At 33.8% G+C, this 21,176-nt stretch overlaps 1 protein-coding gene across 1 annotated transcript in view; it reads left to right on the forward strand.

The window, feature by feature from the left end:
* Positions 1-20,777, forward strand: part of si:dkey-12j5.1 (uncharacterized) — a 149,017-nt gene extending 128,240 nt beyond the window's left edge. The window contains exon 11 of the mRNA XM_056476142.1: positions 20,185-20,777. Coding sequence (XP_056332117.1) covers positions 20,185-20,370 — 186 coding nt within the window. The 3' untranslated portion in view covers positions 20,371-20,777. The remainder of the gene's footprint in view (positions 1-20,184) is intronic.
* Positions 20,778-21,176: the final 399 nt, after the last annotated feature.

A 21,176-nucleotide genomic window follows, 5' to 3' on the forward strand; every position in this document is an offset into this window, starting at 1 on the left:
TGACACACGTTGTAAAAAAAGTCTGTTATTTTACTTTTCTTTTTTTTTCTCCAAAAAAACTACAGAAATTTACAGTAAAATAACAGATGTTAAATTACAGGAATTTACCCAAAAATTTTATTTAAGGAAATTTCTGTAAATTAACCTCCGTTATTTTACGGTAAATTTCTGTAATTTAACAGCCGTTATTTTACGCTTTTATTTTCCAGCACCTCAGCTGCTGGAAAAAAAAAGTTAAATTACAGATTTTTTTTGCAGTGCAGGGTTATAATGTAACCTGCTCACCTAATGTTTACGTTTGTAGAATTTATATTATTTGCTATTTAATAAACACCTCATGTGGAACTCTGAATCTGCGTCTCATTTTGGAGTCTGCTACTTTCCACCAGAGGTCGCATTTCAGTCACGGACATACTCTTTGAGACCCTTCCTGACTGAATGAGTGAAATATGTTCCACCAAGGCAGCCCGGGATGCTGAAATATAATTGGTTAACTGGCATTGGGCAGGTTAAAAGAACCAAGACAGCCATTCCGGCACATAACAGCCATTTTCAAACAGAATATCTGACTTAAGCGTTGTTTTTCAGATAAACAAGAATGTTCACTTAGCATGTTTCTTAAATATCTGCAAACATATTATGGTATTTTTATGCTTTAGATAAGTCAAACACTTACAAACAGCACATTTCAATTTAAACTTTATTTAATTGATATTTTTAGTTAGCATTGAAAGATCAAATTGATTTAAAACAACATTAATCAGAATCAGAATCAGTTTTATTGCCAAGTGTTCTTCACACACACACAAGGAATTTGTTTTGGCTACAGAAGCTTCCAGTGTACATAAAGTGAAAAGTGACCAACAGAAAATAAATATGAAAAAAATAAATAAAATAAAAATGATAACATTAAACAGATGTGGTTAGTCAAGAAACCTGGATGTTGAGTTGTATGTACAGATTGTTATAAATATACAGGTTATAAGGTGCTGTGTACAAGTACGAATGTAGAAGGTATTGCATTGTATATTGATATAAGGTGCTGTGTACAAGTGCGTATGAGAAAGTATTGCACTTATTTATTGCACTGTAGGGGGATATTTAACTGTTCATAAGGTAGACGCAAACACTGGAGAGCTCCACACTGAAGCGGCCATCTGCGGCGCCATCTTGATGAGGTCGTTATAAAACATATAAATTATTAAACATATAAATTATTTATACGTTATAAAACATAAATATTATAAAAATGTTCTGTTTCAGGAAAGAAACAAACATGAAATTGTCTATTCAATATGCAGTCTTGAAAAATATATCTTTATATTTTAATTTAATGTGTGATTTCTTCTGATTGTTATGTGATTATTGTTATTGAATCACTTGCAGTGGATTATAATTCAGTATTTCTCTCCCGCTTCCATACATCAGTGCTTCTTATTTCTCTCTCTATCAGCTCTTTCCTCCTCTCTTTATCCCTCGGTACGTCTCTTTTTGTTCTTCATTACCTTCATCCCTTGTCCTGTATTGATCTGGACAATATTGACTGAGCTTTGAGTGCATGACCACATTTTCATCCATTAATAAACCTGCATATAATGATTTATCATGCTTATGTTTTGATGCATATAAGCCTCTTGCTTCGCAGAAAGACAGTCACACTTTATTGATCCGTGAGGGGAAATTGAGGAAAGAAAAACGCAGAAGGCATTTCATCAGCTTTTGTTCTGTGTGGCAATATAGATTTTGTGTATCACAATGTTAGTAAAGCGCCTCATTTAGCCATGGGTGCAAAATGACCAGTTTTGAGCGTCACATTGCTTTGGCTCTAACTTAGGATGGCAGCTGTTGAATATACCTCTTCTAGCAAGATGCATGAAAACACACTCACTTTTACAGGGTGTCTGCGTAGCCATAAATTTTATAAATTTAAAAAAAATATAAAAAATTGTAGTCCTTAAAGTCTTAAATTTGCAGAAACATTGTGTTGTAGGTCTTAATTCATTTTAAATAGGTCTTAATTTTCCTACATCCATGCAAAGCTACCCAATTAGTCCGACACCCGTCCAATAATCAACAACCCATCTCAATAAAACTTTTAACAAATGTTATATTTATTTGTATTTATACTAATAATTAAAAAAAAATAATTATTAGTATAATACCAAAAGTATTTAATTGTCTTGCTGTTATGCTACTGCTATTTTATTTTACTCTTACCGTCATAAAAATTAATGTTGCAAAAAAATATATATTTATATTACTATATTGCTTATATTTTGACATATAATTTAAAATGTCAAAATAAGAAAGAATTAAATTATTATATATATTTTTTTTTAATGAGGCAAGTACAAATCTATTCCACTGGGCCATTAGAAAAAATACCCAGCATTTAGCCCTGTATAAGTCTGAAATTTCATTGGTAATGGTTTCAAAAGATCTTAAAAACTTTTACATTTGACTCAATGAAACCTGCAGAAACACAGACACACCTTGGGAACTATTATACACCTGGTGCAAGAGGGTGCAAGACATCGTGATTTGTTGCTATTTTCAGACCAGCGCAACCCTAATTTTCACGTTTTGTGCCACGTTGTTTAAATAGCAAATCCATGTGCACCATTTTGTGGACTCACGGGTGTTCCGGTCTAAAAAGAAGGTGTGTTAAGGTGCATTGTTGGTGGGTTGCTATTTTGAGGAAATGAAATAGATTGCGCAATTAACAAACTAAAAGCCGGTCTAAAGTCCAGTGCATGGTAGTTATGCGCCTATGCAGGTCCAAAACGTGTACACAATAAGAATAGGACGCGTGTTTGGACATGAATGAGTTTTTTGACCAGACTTTATTATTGTTGTTCATTTATTCGTTTGCTGGAAATTAAAACTGAATTTGGAAATAGTTTTGAAACAAATCTTTGTGCTTAACAAACAAAAATAAATATGTAGGCTAATGGATGTCTTTAGTGGAGTGTGTACAACACTGTTTCCTTATCTACGAAAGTATAGGAGTAAAGTAAATAGTAAAAGGAAAGTAAAGAGGCCGAATGGATGAGGCTTGTTCTTTATCCTCGCTCTGCAGATGGTCTGTTTAACTGTTTACTTGCTGGTGAAGCATTCAGTTTTTCCACTTACAACGTCCGCCAATTAACAAATGTGCTCTTAAAGGTAATGGAAGATGAGACTATGATTGGTTTAATGCACGTTATACTCAAAACACACCCTTAATTCTTTAAGAGAATAAGCACAACTCTGTTAGACAATCCAACAGGGCACAAAGCATATTTTTCTGTCTATAAAATAGCAAAACTGGATTAGGACATGACCTTAATGCTTTTGAGCCATGCGCTTTAGACTTTGTGCCTACAGTAGATCGTTAAAAAAGAGCCCCTTGTGTGCGACCTTTTCATATTCTAATCAAGCTCATCGCTTTGAGTCTGTTTCTTAATTTATTTGTATATTAATATTAGACCTGTTATCAAATGTTTTTGACCATCTAATAACTAAATAACTTGACTTAAAATGTAAGATTAAAAAATGCACTTCTTTTGCTCCATGAAAAAAAACATCTTATTTTGTATATTGGAAATAAATGTCATGTCTACATGGTGCTACATAACAAAAAATAAATAAATAAATATGTAACTGCTGCTAAAGGGTTGACTACACATGCTGTATACAAACTGAGCATAGACAAAAACAACTTAAATACTGTACATGAAACTGTGCAAAACAAATATTTGTACATTAAATTATGCAAAAAAAAAGAAGGTATTTGTGCATTAAATTGTGCAGAAGACACAAGAATAATTTGTGCAGTGCACAAGTAAACGTATTACGCCTTTGGAGCACATAGTGTTTGTAGAAAGTGACTGATGTTGGGATAAAATGTATATAAATTTAAAAATCAACATTTAGAGTAGTTTTTCTTTGTTGAGAAAAATGTAAATGTGCAATATGACTAGTTTTGAACAATTTATTGCTTTGTCTGTCTTGAAACGCCTCTAGGAAGATGCATGAAAACACTGTCTCTTGAGCACACACACAGAGACCTTGTATATGGCCTTGAGGAACTAAAATACTATTGAACAATTTGTGTGTCAATGTGAGCAAGAGCAGTTCTTCACGCTCTTTTTCACATTCCAATCAAACAAATTACAGTATGTTTCGGGTCTGCTATTTTCTTCCAGGTAATCTCAGTGAATAAAACATCTCCGGAAAGAGACGCAAGCTTTTTTTAGGCATAAATGTAGTCTTGGTGAGTGTCTATATGCAGATTTTGATTGCTATTTGTGTGCATTTCTACACATATTTTCCTCAGGCCTGTGTTTATGCACTGAGCAGCTGTTGATGTGTGGTTTCATTGAGTGCAGTAGATTTGTAACCCACAGCTGTCTCCAGTGCGTCAGAGAACTGGTGATGTGAATCGTGCGTTTGATTGCATGTTTTTTGTTCAAAGTCGGCTATTAGATGCTCTCACGTTGTTTACAGGTTTTACAACATAGGGGTCAAATATCTAGATAAAAATATTGGGTTACACTTTATTTTGATGGTCCGTTTGTTGAATTTACAGTAAGTTACATTGCATCTACATGGCAACTAATTCTCATTAGATTATAAGTAGACTGTTAGGTTGGGGTTAAGGTTAGGATTAGGGTTAGTGTAAGTTGACATGTATTTTCAAAGTTTCTTATAGTCTATAAAGTCTATATATAAATGTCTATATATAAATGTCTATATAGTCTATATATAAATGTCTATATAGTCTATATATAAATGTCTATATAGTCTATAAAGTCTATATATAAATGTCTATATAGTCTATATATAAATGTCTATATAGTCTATATATAAATGTCTATATAGTCTATATATAAATGTCTATATAGTCTATAAAGTCTATATATAAATGTCTATATAGTCTATATATAAATGTCTATATAGTCTATATATAAATGTCTATATAGTCTATATATAAATGTCTATATAGTCTATATATAAATGTCTATATAGTCTATAAAGTCTATATATAAATGTCTATATAGTCTATATATAAATGTCTATATAGTCTATATATAAATGTCTATATAGTCTATATATAAATGTCTATATAGTATATAAAGTCTATATATAAATGTCTATATAGTCTATATATAAATGTCTATAAAGTCTATTATATATGGACTTTATAGACATTTATATATAGACTATATGGACATTTATATAATGTCTATATAGTCTATATATAAATGTCTATATAGTCTATATATAAATGTCTATATAGTCTATAAAGTCTATATATAAATGTCTATATAGTCTATATATAAATGTCTATATAGTCTATATATAAATGTCTATATAGTCTATAAAGTCTATATATAAATGTCTACAGTATATAGTCTATATATAAATGTCTATATAGTCTATAAAGTCTATATATAAATGTTAATATAGTCTATATATAAATGTCTATATAGTCTATATATAAATGTCTATATAGTCTATAAAGTCTATATATAAATGTCTATATAGTCTATATATAAATGTCCATATATAAATGTCTATATAGTCTATAAAGTCTATATATTAATGTCTATATAGTCTATATATAAATGTCCATATGTAAATGTCTATATAGTCTATAAAGTCTATATATAAATGTCTATATAGTCTATATATAAATGTCCATATATAAATGTCTATATAGTCTATAAAGTCTATATATAAATGTCTATATAGTCTATATATAAATGTCTATATAGTCTATATATAAATGTTTGTTTAGCAGCAGTATCAACAGTCTACTAATACTCAAATAGACTATCAAAATAAAGTGTTACCAAATATTCTAGTAAGTGGCACGTTTGGCATCTCTCTGTGTTTTTAACAGCCAGTGTAATGGTGTGTCATGGAGCACAGAACCATAGGACAAACAATCAGACATTTCAAAATTTTAAGACATTCCTTTTCACCTGCATTAAAAATATATAATAAATAATTGTTTGTTGCTTAATATAAAATAAACCCTAACTGATATTTAACAACCGTGGTAACAGTAAGTATTAATCCATTAAATATTTTCTTTAAGTTTTGACTTAAAACACATATAGCTGATCATTGTTATACAGTAGCTCCAATAAATACTATTTACGTTATTTACTATTTATCAAATGTGTTTGTTGAAATTAACATCAACTAAGATTAATACGTTATTTAGAAGTATTTTTCATGTTAACAAATGTACAGTAGTTTGTCAAAAGAACTAGAAAGTGAGTTTATATTACTTAAAAAGACACAATCTAATTATAACACGCATACACACTGGATGCAAAATGTAGAATAACAGTAACTTCCATTAATTAAATCACTGTCATTGTGAATGTAGTTTTATTTACAGCTTAGAGTACTTTTGTCAGCGTGTCGTCCTCCAACAGTCTGCACCTTTTCCATTCACTAGGTTCAAGATTACGTTCAAGAACACTTCAATCCAATCAAGAGCTCTCCAATTCAATTGTCAGCGTCTTTTATCTGTCAAGGTTTAGAAAGCAGTAGGAACTCAAAGTAAATATGTAACTGACTGAAGCATCATCAAACAGCCCAAAAAAACCTACACAACTTTATCGTGACTGTTTTGTGCACTGCCATTGTAGACATTTATTTTTCAGTTTTAAAAGATCTAGTTTAAAAACATTGTATAAACATCAAAATGCTACAATTTTATGATCCTATTTTTAACTATGAATATAAACATCACTAATGAAATAAAATCAATTTATCTTTAGTCGTATATAAAATCATAATAAAAAGGATGTTTGTGCTGCATTATGGTATTTATCATGTAAGTTCTATAAAAAAAATCCTTTTTTCTTTTTCATATGCTGGGTATTATTGGAAATCTCCTGACTTTTAGGGTAGACAGATGCTTTATAAGTGTACTCTAGAGTTTGCTTGTGTTTGAGCTCCCAGTTGAGTAAGATCCGCAAGGCGTCTTTTTTCACTGCGTTGTTTATTTGTTCTTTTTTCGCTCAGGTCTGTAGTTTGATGTATTAAGGGCCGTCTCTCGAGATATAGGAAGGTGCTTTCACTGCTCTCTTAGAAAAATCATTTATTGTTGACACGAGTACACACATGGGACTGGAGTCACTTATTCGTCTATAGGTTCACAATGAAATCTCAATCCTCTTTTTTTTGCTATCACTCTAACCCTTTTTCTGCACTCATATTTTCCACCTTTGATGAACAAAAGTGTTTGAAAGCTGACCTTTTTGTCTTTGACTGGTGTGGATGTATGATTAAGAAAGTGAAGAACCGGGATAGTGAGCCACAGATATGCTAGTCATATATTTATAGCTGTAATATGTACACTGTAAAAAATGGCCGTGATTTCAACGGTAAAAAACTGTAAAAATGCTACAGTAAAAATCTGTAACCTGGTTAACATTATGTTTCCCTAATATATACGGCAAATAACTGTAAATTGACTTTCCCAGAATTCCCTGTATGGCACATCACTTTTTAGGCTTTTTGTTGACATTACTATGGATCTTTTTAGTTGTTCCCCCATCAGTTATGTACATTAGAGATTTATGTTACATCTAATGTTGATAAACAATGTTTTTTTTATGACTTTAATTTTATGCGTGTTACCATACTGATGTTTAGTAGCTGTGTAAATGATACTGAGCACCTTCTATACACTGGTACGCTTTTCTGCTTGTGGGAAAAATTGTTTGTGATGAGCATTGGTTCATTATGTAACTTTCTCATCACCACCAGCATATGGCTGTGTTAACGTGTCTATCTGTGTAACAAAAGATGTGTAGATGTTGGTAATTCAAAATACAGACATATTACATCTTTAAATTAATGAAATATGGTAGTCTACTGTAAAAATGAGAAATTACTTTCACGGTTTGCCGTATTTTTAACAGTAAAATACTGCAACCACAGCTGCAGTTTTTTTACCGTAAATTTTAGATTTATTTTTTACAGTGTACAGTGCTCAGCATATATAAGTACATCCCTCACAAATCTATCTTTTAAATGCGTATTTTTAATAGGAAAATAGACAATGTTATATTTGTGTATATACATTAGATTAGTCAGTACTGAAACCAAATCTGGAGCTTATCTAACATGTTATAGAAAAATATTAAATAGAAGCAAAAAAAAATAATTGTTGAAATTTTGTAGGTTTTTTCAATATTTAGCTTGAATTTAATTGTATTATCTTTCAATTCTAAATATGTTTGATGACTAAAATATTATTTTTATAAATATATCTGTTTAATAAATCGGTTTTGTTTAAATGCACTTGAATACATTGCCTATATTCTCTGAGAAATAGATAAAAATTATCATTTTCAAAATGAGGTGTACTCAATTATGCCGAGCACTGTATGCTAGTCATATATATAGCTGTAATATGTATAGATATATTTGGAAGTGCCATTTATTACAAAATAATTTACATAATTAAATCATTCTTTCTTTTATTAAAATTTGGGATTTCTGTAACAATATTCAAGATATAAGCTAGTCAGATTCTCTGCAACCAAATATGCCTATTTTCATATTAAATTGTTGCCAAAAAAGTATAATATTGTCAGTATGTCATTTCTTCAGAATTCATTATTTAGTAGTATTCCTGAAATAGTAATCGATATGTATCTGGATGACCAACTATTTCCACCGACACTGTGAAAACACAGGACACTTTACTATCAGACGAAAATGCATGAGCTCCTTGCATAATATAATATTCATAGTAATGCATTGATGTTTGTGTGTGTGTGCGCGCTAGGGCTGTACCATTAATCGAAAAAAGATCAAGATTTCGATTCGACCCTTCACACAATCTTAATCCAGCATTTCTACGATTCAGCCAATTATATTTTCAGGTTCAGGAGAGAAGCATAAAGGCAGTGGCGCAAGTCTTCACATTGTTTTATATACACTGCTCAGCAACATGGACACCTCCAAATGGTGTTGAAAGTGTCACATACTGTGTTTATAAGGTAAAATTTACCCAAAAAACTTTCATTTCTGTCTTCATGTGATGATGTGTTTGCGGCCACGAAATTACACATGGGCTGACTGTGAGCTGTGTGTTTACCAGAGAGGACGCGCGCCAGCTATTGAAGTCTATTTTAGTGAACATAACCTGCATAGGCTGTGAATAACAGGAAATAAAGTTCTAAAATAACGTTCAGTTTGTTTCACAGAGCGATCGATTGAGTACCGTGCTGGAAATATGACTTGCATGTGTGTTTTTTTTCTCAAAGTGACGGCAGCCATGGCATGAGCCGCACTCGGCAGTGAAAAGCGCGCACATCATTTAAATGATCATATCGCATTTTAGAGTTTTGATTACGACAAGCATTTGATATGTTTTTTATTTCATAGCGAACACAAATGTTGTGCATGAAAATAAATGTAGACTGGGTCAGTATAACTACTCTAGTCTATATAATGTTAAATATAATGTAGGAGTGGATATTGATTTTCAATAAATTTGTTGTTATATTTTAGGTGTTTTACTGTATTTTTGCCCAGAGTCACATCAGAGGTACAATTTATTTTGTTGTGGACCCATAAGTTAGCACTGAAGGAAACGTATATAGGTGTGTGCGTGTGCGTGTCTGAACAGAGCAGATATAAATGGCTATCTGTCAGCAGGACAGTAAGGTCAGCTCTAGATCAGAAATGGGTCCAGTCCTGCAGTCCATCAGAGGAGAGAAGTACAGAACGAGAGGCAGAGATACGGCCAGGAGAGAGTGATTTAAGGACAGTGGGAGGAGTCCTTGATGGTAATCTGAATGATGAAAGAAGGCAGAGAAAGAGCGAAGGACAGGCACAAACACAGTCGCATTCATTACTTTCAACACAAACACTCTGACACCGGTGAACTACTGCAGTGTGTTTAGGGGTGGATGTTCAGATACTTACAGTAAGTCCGGTTGTGTGACTTTGTGACATGCTTGTGTTATTTATTCCCCGCATAAAGTGCAGTTTTTACAATATTTAACATTTATTTGTAACCCTTTACTGCCATGATTATAAAGGTTTCATGACAGTGTTATGAACGCCCATATCTGTGTGTGCATATTGGCAAAACCTACAAGAACCTACAATACCTTTGAAGTGGTATCTTAATGGTTTACAATATAATAAACAGTACTGTGGGAATTTTTTTAAATTTATGGGATAATTACTATTTATGTAATTACTCAGGGAACAGGGAAAAGAGTTATGGACTGTCCTCCATATTGTGGAGGCCAGATCTAAATATCTAAATATATCTTTCTATCAGCTGGAACCAGTCTGGCCATCCTCCTCTGACCTCTGGCATCAACAAAGCATTTGCACCCACAGAACTGCCGCTCACTGGATATTTTCTCTCTTTTTTTACCATTCTCTGTCAACTCTAGAGATGGTTGTGCTTGAAAATCCCAGTAGATCAGCAGTTTCTGAAATACTCAGTCCAGCCTGTCTGGCACCAACAACCATGCCACCTTCAAAGTCACCTTTCTTCCCCATTCTGATGCTCGGTTTGAACTGCAGCAGATCATCTTGACCATGCTACATGCCTAAATGCATTAAGCTGCTGCCTTGTGATTGGCTGATTAAAAATTTGCGTTAACAAGTAGTTGAACAGGTGTAATAAAGTGGCCAGTGTGTGTGTATATGTGTGTGTGTACGATTTATGTATGTATATATAAAATGGCACTTAATAAGCATGTATTAAAATGTTTGTGTGAGGGTTTGCTTTAAGATTGGGGACTACAGCTCACTATATTTAGCTCTGTATAATACTTTAACCATGACCTCAGTTGACCTTTTGGCTTTAGGTACAGCATTGTGTGATTTATTTCTGTATTGGTTCCCAAGTAAGTAAGATGGCCATAGTGGAAGGCACGTGTACACACACATGTTGGTATTGGTGATTTACAAGGACTCTCCATAGGCATAAAGTATTTTATACCATAAACATTATATGGCCTTACCATATAACTTATTTTAAAGCCTTTCCCCATCACATACCCCTACACCCAATCCTCAAATGTCAAAACACCCAGTTAAGTATACTTTTTAAGTATTTTGAATTACAAGGATACAAGGTATGTCTTCATAAACCACCTTAATAGAATACAACTAGGTCATAACCATGTCATTCTACAAAAAACTGTCCTTGTAAACTACCAAACCACAACACAAACACCACCTCCAGCCAATTTTCTTTAGCAAAGATCCTGTCCCTCCACGTCTCACACCAAACACCTACTAAAAGTTGCCATTTCAAAACAGATAAATACAAGCTAGAACTCTTTAATGAGAGAGGCACTGCCAGCAAAAAGTTGAAGACACATTTTTCAGCTATATCTTCCTCCAGGAGCAACATTTCAGCTGTGTGGATGTTTGAGAGCTTATTATAGGATGTAAAGATGAGGAGATTGAGTGTGTGACGGGTGAGCTGTGGGTTTGTGGAAGGTGTTATTGACACTGTGCGTTGTGTGCGTCTGTGCGCGTGTGTGTGTAACTCTTATCAGAAGCAGAGATCAGGTCTCAGTAATTACAGGGTGGAACTCCAGATGGTGGCTGTTGCTGAGGAAACACATTAGATGGAGCGCCATCCTCCTTTAGATTCATTAAATAAACAACTCAGATCTGCGAATTTAAATCACAGGCGCAGTGGCAGAAGTGTTTCTCCATTCATTTATTTATTCACACAGGGGGTGGGCGCAGTGCTGCAGGGTCAGACTGTGGATGCGCTGCTTTTTCTGTCCCTGCGGAGAGTCATCTCTGTGAATCTGCTCTCCAGAGGAATATGTGTTATGTTTGGAGATATATATTTACACTAAATATTGCACATATTTAATATGTAGTATTAAGGCATTTTAATTATTAAGCTTCCAGTGGAGAGAGGTTTGCAAATGGTGTGTCGCCTCACTTAATCAATTTCTGTCATAAAGATATTTTTAAAATGCAACTCAAGTCTCATGATTGAGGTCTGCTTATTAAATTCTTTAATTTTTAGATGTACATTTTTTTCTACCTGTCTGTTTATTTGCACTCTGTCAATTAGTCACTTAATTAACCTGATTTATTCAGTCATCTGTTCTTTAAATGATTATAAAATAATTGTATTGATGAAATGAACATTATTTGCAATAAAATATATAATTTATTTTTCTTTTAATTGGTTGGCAAGGACCTGATCAGTCTCTCCAGAACTTTGTGGGTCCAATTATTCTTGAGATAAAAAGCTGAACTAGAATGTTATGTTTTTTCACAGCCAGACACAAGAATTAAAGCAAACAATGTTTTGAGAAAAGTCACCAAATCATTTTAGGCCACAAATATTAAAAAAAATATCCCTGCAAAATCCTGGAGGGGCTTATTAGTTGTTTACATGTATGGCTTTTTATATACTTAACGATAAATTATAAAAAAAAATTCAAAGGTTTTTTTTTTTTTTTCTGCTGATTGAATGAAAGTGGATCAGGTAGAGCTGGTGTGGCTGAGTGAAAACCCAATTAAAATATTCATGGTTATGTGCATACTCAATCAGTTAAAGGTTTAGAGTTACTTTCAAACCCATTTTGAAGATCTGCAGAAATGTTTTTATAGGTTTAAAAAGTATACAAATGTCATTTTGGCAAATTAAAAACCAAAAGAAACATGCAGTGCTCATAACTGAGTAGACACATTTTTGAAAATGAATATTTTTATCCATTAATCCAGAATATAGGCCATATACTGTATTTTGGTGCATTTGAACAAAACAGATTTACTAAACAGATATATTTATTAAAATAATATTATAGTCACCAAATGTCTGTAGAAATAGGAAGGTAATACGTTTAAATTCATGCAAATTTTTGAGAAAATTTCAACAAATCTTTTTATTTTTATTTTTTCTCTTTTCCTCAGTTTTTCTTGAATTTTGCTCTTTTTTTAATTTACATTTAATGTTTTTCCCTAACACATAAACTTAAGATAAACATTTTTCGACTGTTATTTTGTTAGATTAGCTTTAGATTTGGCTTTAGTACTGACTAATCTAATATATATGCACAAATGTAATATTGTAAAGCTTCATATAGAAAATATTAATTTAAATGAGAGATTTGTGAGGGGTGTACTTATATATGCACTGTTCGTTAGATGTAATAAAACTTTACAAACTCAATGAGAACAGATAATGTAAAAATAGTATATAGATAGATGGATGGATGTATGGATGGATGGACGGATACTGTAGATGGATGGATGGATGGATGGATGGATGGATGGATGGATGGATGGATGGTTGGATGGATGGATGGTTGGATGGATGGTTGGTTGGTAGGTAGGCAGGCAGGCAGGCAATGGATAGATGGATGGATGAATGAATAAATTGATTGATTGATTGATTAGTCAACATTTGAAGTAAATCAAAAATGTTTTTTAAAATTGTCCTAGGACAAGAATGGGAGTTGTTCTATAATTTTAGGTGGTGATCCGCTTCAAATGTTGACTACTAGACGGATAAATAGATAGATAGATATTCTCTTCCAAACTCAAAGACACACAATCACAAATTTTACTTACCTTTTTATGTGACTAATGTGAGCTATTAAGCAAACACACCTAAGTGACTTTCAAGAAATTATTCATTTGCACTTAAAATCCTTTGGATAATTGCTTACAAATGACCTATTCTGTTGTCTGATTAGTAAAGTGTGTTTTTCTAGTTTTCCAAACCAAGCATGTTGCATTTGCTTCACAATTTCTGGACAAACTGTACTTTTGTTATAAAAAGGTCCATTAATTGAACTTCTGAACTTGGATTTTAATGCAATGGTCACAGCTACCATCCAATCCATGCCTGTCCACTCCAGTTATGCAGCAGACAGTCCATAACAATCACTCAGAAGACTTTTAAATGTTCCAGTCATGTGTGTTTAATTTCTAAGCATGGCTTTATCATCACCATTAACCTTGATGTCTGACAGGCCTTACAGTACAGTACACACATCAACGCTGTGTTCAAATGCCCTCTTGGGTCTAACTAAACCTGTGTGGCCAATAGTTGTACTGTTTTGCAGTGTGTGTGTGTGTAAGTGAAGGTCAGATCTGTAGAGCAGGTAGGAGTTTGAGACTCTCCTGAGGTCTTATGATCGGTCCATAAATGAGATCCCATGAGGGCCAGATGCCCCGTCACCACTCGCTGTTGCCTAGCGACTGCAAGGGGGCAACCGGCTGCCCACTGATAGTGTGTGTGTGTGTGTGTGCATGATGACCTGGTTAGTCTGTGAGTGTGAAGGACTCTGTGGTTTCATTCCTGAGGGAGTTAAATAAGGTTCTGTGGTGCTAAAACTCATTAAATAAAAAGAAGGAGGAAAGAACAGCGGAGGAGAGCTTGATAAGTTGCGGGGTCACTTTCTCCAGCTCTGTAAACGACTGCTCTTTCTTGTATTCATAGGAAATGTGCTTTCTTAATTAAAGTCTGGTTGTTAGAGTAGACAGTGGATGTGATTAGAGGTCTATACCCCAAACACACTGCTAATGCATCTATAGGGAATGACCTTTAAAAAAAAATGAGTTCATTACTCATTCTCAGATGACGCTTTCTGAAAGTTGGTGAAATTTGTATGGTTTTCGAGTTGTGCAAGTTTGAGCCGTTGGAAGTCTGTCTGACATCTGTGCTGATTTTAGCTTTGGTTTTTGTTGTTTTCATTTAAATTTATTATATATATTTTTTTAAATAAATTTTCCTTTTTAATTTTTGAGCACTCAGTAATTGATATGTTTTAATTTAACATTTATATGTGTACATTTTTGTTTGTTTATAGTTTATTTACCATTACTCTATTACTACTAATAATAACATGGCCACCTTTTTATTGTACTTTACTTTATTATTATTATTATTATTATTATTATTGTTGTTGTTGTTGTTGTTGTTATTATTTTCTGACATTTATGTTTACTTTTAAATACAGTATATACTCTAAGGAAACACACTGCATTAACAGCCGGGGAGTGAAAACAGAATGAAGATGTCCAGTTTTTTCAGTTTTTATTTTTTCTTATTTAGTAATGCCCTTTGGAATTACTAGAAAAAGACTTGCCTGTTTCCTGGAAGTCAAATTCAATTTACTTTGATCTTCAAATTCTAGACATTTTCACTCCCCCGGTGATATATTTCAGACAGTTCTTTTAACTTCGAATTAAGGTCTAATAATAACTGTTAATGCAACGCAGAGCATACTTTCTAGGGGATGTGTGGATTTTTAATACATTTTCACTATTTGGAGTGAATGCAGTCTTTATATCAGTCACACTTTGTTAATCCTTCTTTCATATCACTTGTGTCTGGGTATATTTTTGTCACACTTAAGTTAATAATCTACATTTAATAAAATTCATTTGATTACATTATATAGATAATTAATCTTCAATTAATTAAAAGTAATTTCTACTCACATTTGGCACTTGCTCTATTTTTCCTCAAAGCTGCAAGTTAACATCTAAGTTTTTTAATCTAAAAAAAATCTATATAGTAAAAAATAATCAAATAAAGTCAGAGTTGTAGCCCTATACGTTTGCTGTTACATGGGAAAAATAGCTGCAAAAGAAAAAAGTCTGAATTGGGAAAAATGCACTAACCAGCCACTTTATTAGGTACAGTACACCTGTCCAACTGCTTGTTAATGCAAATTTCTAATCAACCAATCACATGGCAGCAACTTAATGCATTGTTATCTAACTTTTTTTCACAGAATTGTCAATTATATATGGAAGAAAAACTGACTTTCAAGAAGTAAAGTCAGAACTGAAAAGCCTAACAACTTTGAGATATAAAGTCTTTAGTCAAAAATGCAATACATAAATTAAATATTGTAAGATATAAATTCACAAAAAATTGTTTTCATCACAGATTTTTAAAAAAACAACATCTTATTAATATGTTAACAAAATATTTTTAATAGAGACTGAAAAAAGTCTGAACTGTAAAAAAAATAAAGAATTTTTGAGCAATACTGTAAGAACCCAGGTATGGAAAAACTGTGTAAAAAAAAACCCTCAAATGTTACACAGAAGCTCAGAAATATGGGGAGAAACAAGTCAGAATTATGAGCGAACATTTTACAACCACCTTTATGTTTTCGTCCCATGGCTGAAACAGGCTTGCGCAGATTCCCCTTCTGAAACAGGATGAAATCCTCACCAGGCCTTTTATAAAAACCAAAGGCAGAACGTGTGGTGCGATATATTGTTTTGCCTTCACTTGGAGAATTGCTTTTTTATCATGTTCTTCAGGGGTATATTTTACTGCGATAAGAGCAGAGACAGTGGGGGGATTGAATTCTCCTCTTCTCCTGGCAAACACTCAGTCACTTGCTGAACACTTTCCCTCTGATGCACAACTCGTTTCTTTTGGGCTTGGAAAAGGAGACACTCATTTGTGGAGTTTGCCAGCTGACTTTACCGGCACTGGACCTTCTCGAAGAAAGAAAGACAGAAGGAAAAAGAAAGAAACAGAGAGAGACTCCTTGAGATACTTTATGTAGGACAGAGATAAGAGAGAAATAAATAGGAGTGATGCATAGGAGAGGTTTTATTTAGTCTTTTTTTAAATTATCCACAGTTTTTAGCAGCTCCCATACATTTTAAAGCTCTAGATGCGATAGGGATCTCAATCCTAGTGTGTTATTTGTGCTTCTGTTTCTCAGCATTTCTCTTTTACATGTTCTTACACTTCAAGAGATATTTGTCATTCATTCTTTCTTTTCGGCTTAGTCCATTTATTAATCTAGGGTCGCCACACTGGAATGAACCACAGACTTATCCAGCATCCACTGGGAAACATCCATACACACTCATTCACACACATACACTACGGACAATTTAGCCTACCTAGTTCACCTATACCACATGTCTTTGGACTTGTGGGGGAAACCAGAGCACCCAGAGGAAACCCACACGAACACGGGGAGAACATGCAAACTCCACACATGAGGCTTGAACCAGCGACCTTCTTGCTGTGAGGTGAACGTGCTACCCACTGTGCCACCGTGCAGCCAGATATTTGTCAAATAACATCAAAGGATGGTTTTTAAAACACAGTGTAAAGTAAACCGTTGGGGAAGACATTTTTTTAAAGTGAAAGCAGCCATTAACATTAATCAATATCAAAAGACAAAGGCTGCATCCAAATTTGCATATTTCCATATTATATAGCATAGGTGTCAAACTCAGTTCCTGGAGAGCCGCAGCTCTGCACAGTTTAGCTTTAACCCTAATTAAACACACCTGATCAAACTAATTGAGTACTTGTTTGAAACCTACAGGGACAGTACAGGGCCATTCACACCGAACCAAAGACTAAACAATACACAAGATGTGTCACTCATATAGTTTTGAATGGGGGAAAGTGTAATGGTCAATATGGGCAATGAAGCCCCGCCTTCTAGTACAGGAGCCAATCATCGATTGGTATAAACTGATGAGTTTCTGGGGGAGGGACTCAAACCAGACTTAAATTTCTGCAGATTTTGTGTGATTTAAGCGTTTAGATATGAAACTCCAGAGATAGTTGTTTAATTTTATTGTTGATTTCCAAAAAGAAGTTTAATCATGAGCTTGGCAAGTAATTTTGGAGAATTTGATGTTTCCCCATTCAAACAGAACCTGAGCATACTGCCTGAGAGGCGTTTCAAAGATGGCCGTTGAGTGAAATGATTAATGCCTTAATGGGATTTTGACCGGAATGCGTTTTTCATCACAATACACTACTTTTATATTGTTTTTCAATGCAAACATGCGTTGGATGGACATTTGACTGTTACGCTCACGTCTTTTGAATCGTCATGTTTTGACACACTGTGTTAAGTTGAAAGATCTTTAACTTTCACATGCTGCACAGCTCATCACTGTCGGATCTAAAAGCAGTGGACCAATCAGAAGAGCTCAGAGGTGGGGCAACTATTGCAAGCTTCTGTTTATATTAGAAAGTTGGCATGATTAATGGTTTTATTTACCTTTATATCATGGCGGATGAGGTGCTCATTGTGGCTTTGTCCAGAATATCCTGAGATATATGATGCATCTTCATGTGCTTATCATAACATGTTGTTTTTCTATTTCTAATGGGTCAGTTATTGTCATTATTACATCATAATGTCACGTCACGTGAACCTTGCGCTGAGCTTTTTTAAAACCCATTCTTGAGTACCTCGTCAGTCATTTTAAGAAGCAAAGATGCATTCTGTGTGAATGAGCCCCAAGTGTGTTGAAGCAGAGTTGGAATAAAACTCTGCAGGGCTGCAGCCCTCTAGGAACTGAGTTTGACAGCTGTCAAACTGCTATATGTTTTTTGAAAAACTGGATACCTACTTACAGTGAGATTCTAAAGTATGCATCCAATGGCACTTTACTGTCCTAGACCATTAAACAACATGAAAGCATGAGGAGACAACCAGACAATTTATTATTTTAAAAAAGAAATTGCATTGTCAGTGTTTCACTGCGTTGATGCTGTTTAAAAAACAACACTTTCATTGACAACAGCAGGTAAAAAAGACATCATTTTGGGAAAAAAACATTTTGGTGGACTTGCGCCCTTAGAACCTAAAGAAAGTAAAGCACAGTTTTCAAGTGTCTATGTGTTCTCTTGCATTTTTTTGTTTTGTTTTTGGTTGTATTTTACTTGTATTGTTTATTAGTGACTCCTCACTTGTCTTCGATAGTGTTTTTACTTTATATAAATTTGGCTAGTAGTTTCTTCTCTAATTCTAAAATTGGTCAGATTTTTACTTGCTTATTCTTTCATTTATACCAGATTTGTACTTGTTTATTCGCTTGTTAAGTCATGATGTATGGAATACTATTTCTGACTTCAAGCCGCTACTCATTTGAATTGAGAAAATATTTGTTTATGACCACTTTTTAGTCATATCTACGGTGGCCGAGAGAGCTTAACACGCTGCAATTTAAGAAAGCACATGCAATTAAAAAAACATCAGCAAATAAAGAAACGATCTTCATCAATTTGAAAGCACACGTGTTGCAAATTGGTCACAACACAAACAACTGGAGAAACGCGCTGCAGATCGGTCACAACAATTGCAAATATGCACGTAACACAATGGAAATGTTTCTAGGGGACCCAATTAGTTCTGATTTGGAGCATCATGAGATCACTAATGCTGGAGTCAAAGCTGAGACTTATTTTCCCTCTCTGATGTTTGCTTTCAAATTGATGAAGATCGTTTCTTTATTTGCTGATATTTTTTGTAAATGCTAAATGTAAATTGCAGCGTGTTAAGCTCTCTGGGCCACCATACATATCACACATTAAAGTAAATGTTATATAAAATCAGGTGTACACAACAGTATCTGGACTTGCTGCATCACAGACAATAATATTTCAATAATATTCTGGCCATCTGATAATAGGCATGGATATATATATATATATATATATAAGCGATGTGATATTTTTGAAAATCACAATCACTATATATATATATATATATATATATTGCGATTGTGATTTTCAAAAATATTACATAGCCTTGTAAACGTTTATTATTACCATTTGTTGAGTCTCCCGATACAGTTTGATGGAGCACTTGGAAGCCGTTTCGCGTGACGTCACACTTAACAAGTGGATACTTGTAATTATGCCTTATGGTCTGACTGCACCAGTAGTAAAAACACTGAGCCATGCTTGAGGTTAATGTTGTAATTTTAGTTCATTTTAAAGATATGTTATCAAAGTTACAACCCCAAATTACAATCCACCTGTTTCAAATCATATCATTTTTTAACCAATTTACCTGATTACTATCCCTAAACTGCTCCTGTCACAACTTTTTTTGGAATGTGTTGCAGGTCTGAATGACAGGAAAGGATGTATATGTACAAATGAAAAGCAGTTGACCAAACAAAATATGAAATATTTTGTGTTCAGTTTGTCTGCAATGAAATCCAAGTCAAAGTAAATTTGGAAATCACTATGTTCTTTCTTTTTTTTATTTGTGTTTTCCATACTGTCCCAATTAGTTCTGATTTGGAGCATCATGAGATCACTAATGCTGGAGTCAAAGCTGAGATTTGTTTTTCCCTCTCTGATCAAACACCGCCATCCTTCCTCTGATAATAATCATACGATATGTCTTTTTTTCTGTAATGTAGCTTTATTTGAAGCTGCGATGCGAGGACGAACCCATGCTTGAACATACGGAGCAGCTGTTGGCAGAACTGCGAGATGAAGAACACAACGATGATGATGATGAAGCTGGACCTTCTGTTGAAGGCATTGATGATGATTTCATTGAGAGCAGTGATGATGAAGATGATGAAGATGCCATGGATCACTAACTGGACTTTTTCCACTCATGTTTATTTGAGTTGTCTTCTTGGACTCGTCCAGTCTGAATATTAAAGTGAAAGCAGATGGCTGCGTCTTCACACTGTTTGCTAGTTTCTTCAACTTTTTTTTTCTCTCTCACTCAATTACTTTCCTCCTCAATCTCCATTCATTTCAAGTCTGATCTGAATTTCTAAAGCTGGGATGTATTTTCTGGGTGCCTTGTTTTTTTTTTTTTTTTTTTATTTTGCATGCCGAGACTGCGAACCATCAGGACGTCTGTCACACTGATCTGGACATCGATCAAGTGTGTTTCATAACAACTCACTTCAGTTATTTTTACCGTTTTATAAGCCTTGCAAAGCTCTGAAAATGTCAACTTGAGAAGAAATAAAGGCATTTCTAATTACAAAAACAACATGATGTTAAATGTTATGTATTTGTGTGCGCATATTTACATATGTTTCCATTTGATATGTTTTGATGTATGTTTTATGGAATCCAAAATGTGCACATTAATATAAATTACTCATTTTTATTTCTTAGAAGTGATAATGATGATGATATGAAAACATTGATGTCTTATCCAGCCTTTACTGCTACTTGTGGTTTTTAAAGACTTTTCCTCTCTTAATGTTCCTAAATGTTTAATGTCCTTCGCCTAACGATACACACACACACACACACACACACACTGTAAGGATCATTTTGGTAATGGATATTTGAAAACAGTGATTGTTTATCCTGACAGAAAACCAGACATGTGGTATAATAACGCCACCATCACAATACATTATCAGAATGAGCCTTAATGTTT

This window comes from Danio aesculapii, chromosome 16 (genome assembly GCF_903798145.1).
Source record: "Danio aesculapii chromosome 16, fDanAes4.1, whole genome shotgun sequence".
NCBI classification, from domain to species: domain Eukaryota; kingdom Metazoa; phylum Chordata; class Actinopteri; order Cypriniformes; family Danionidae; genus Danio; species Danio aesculapii.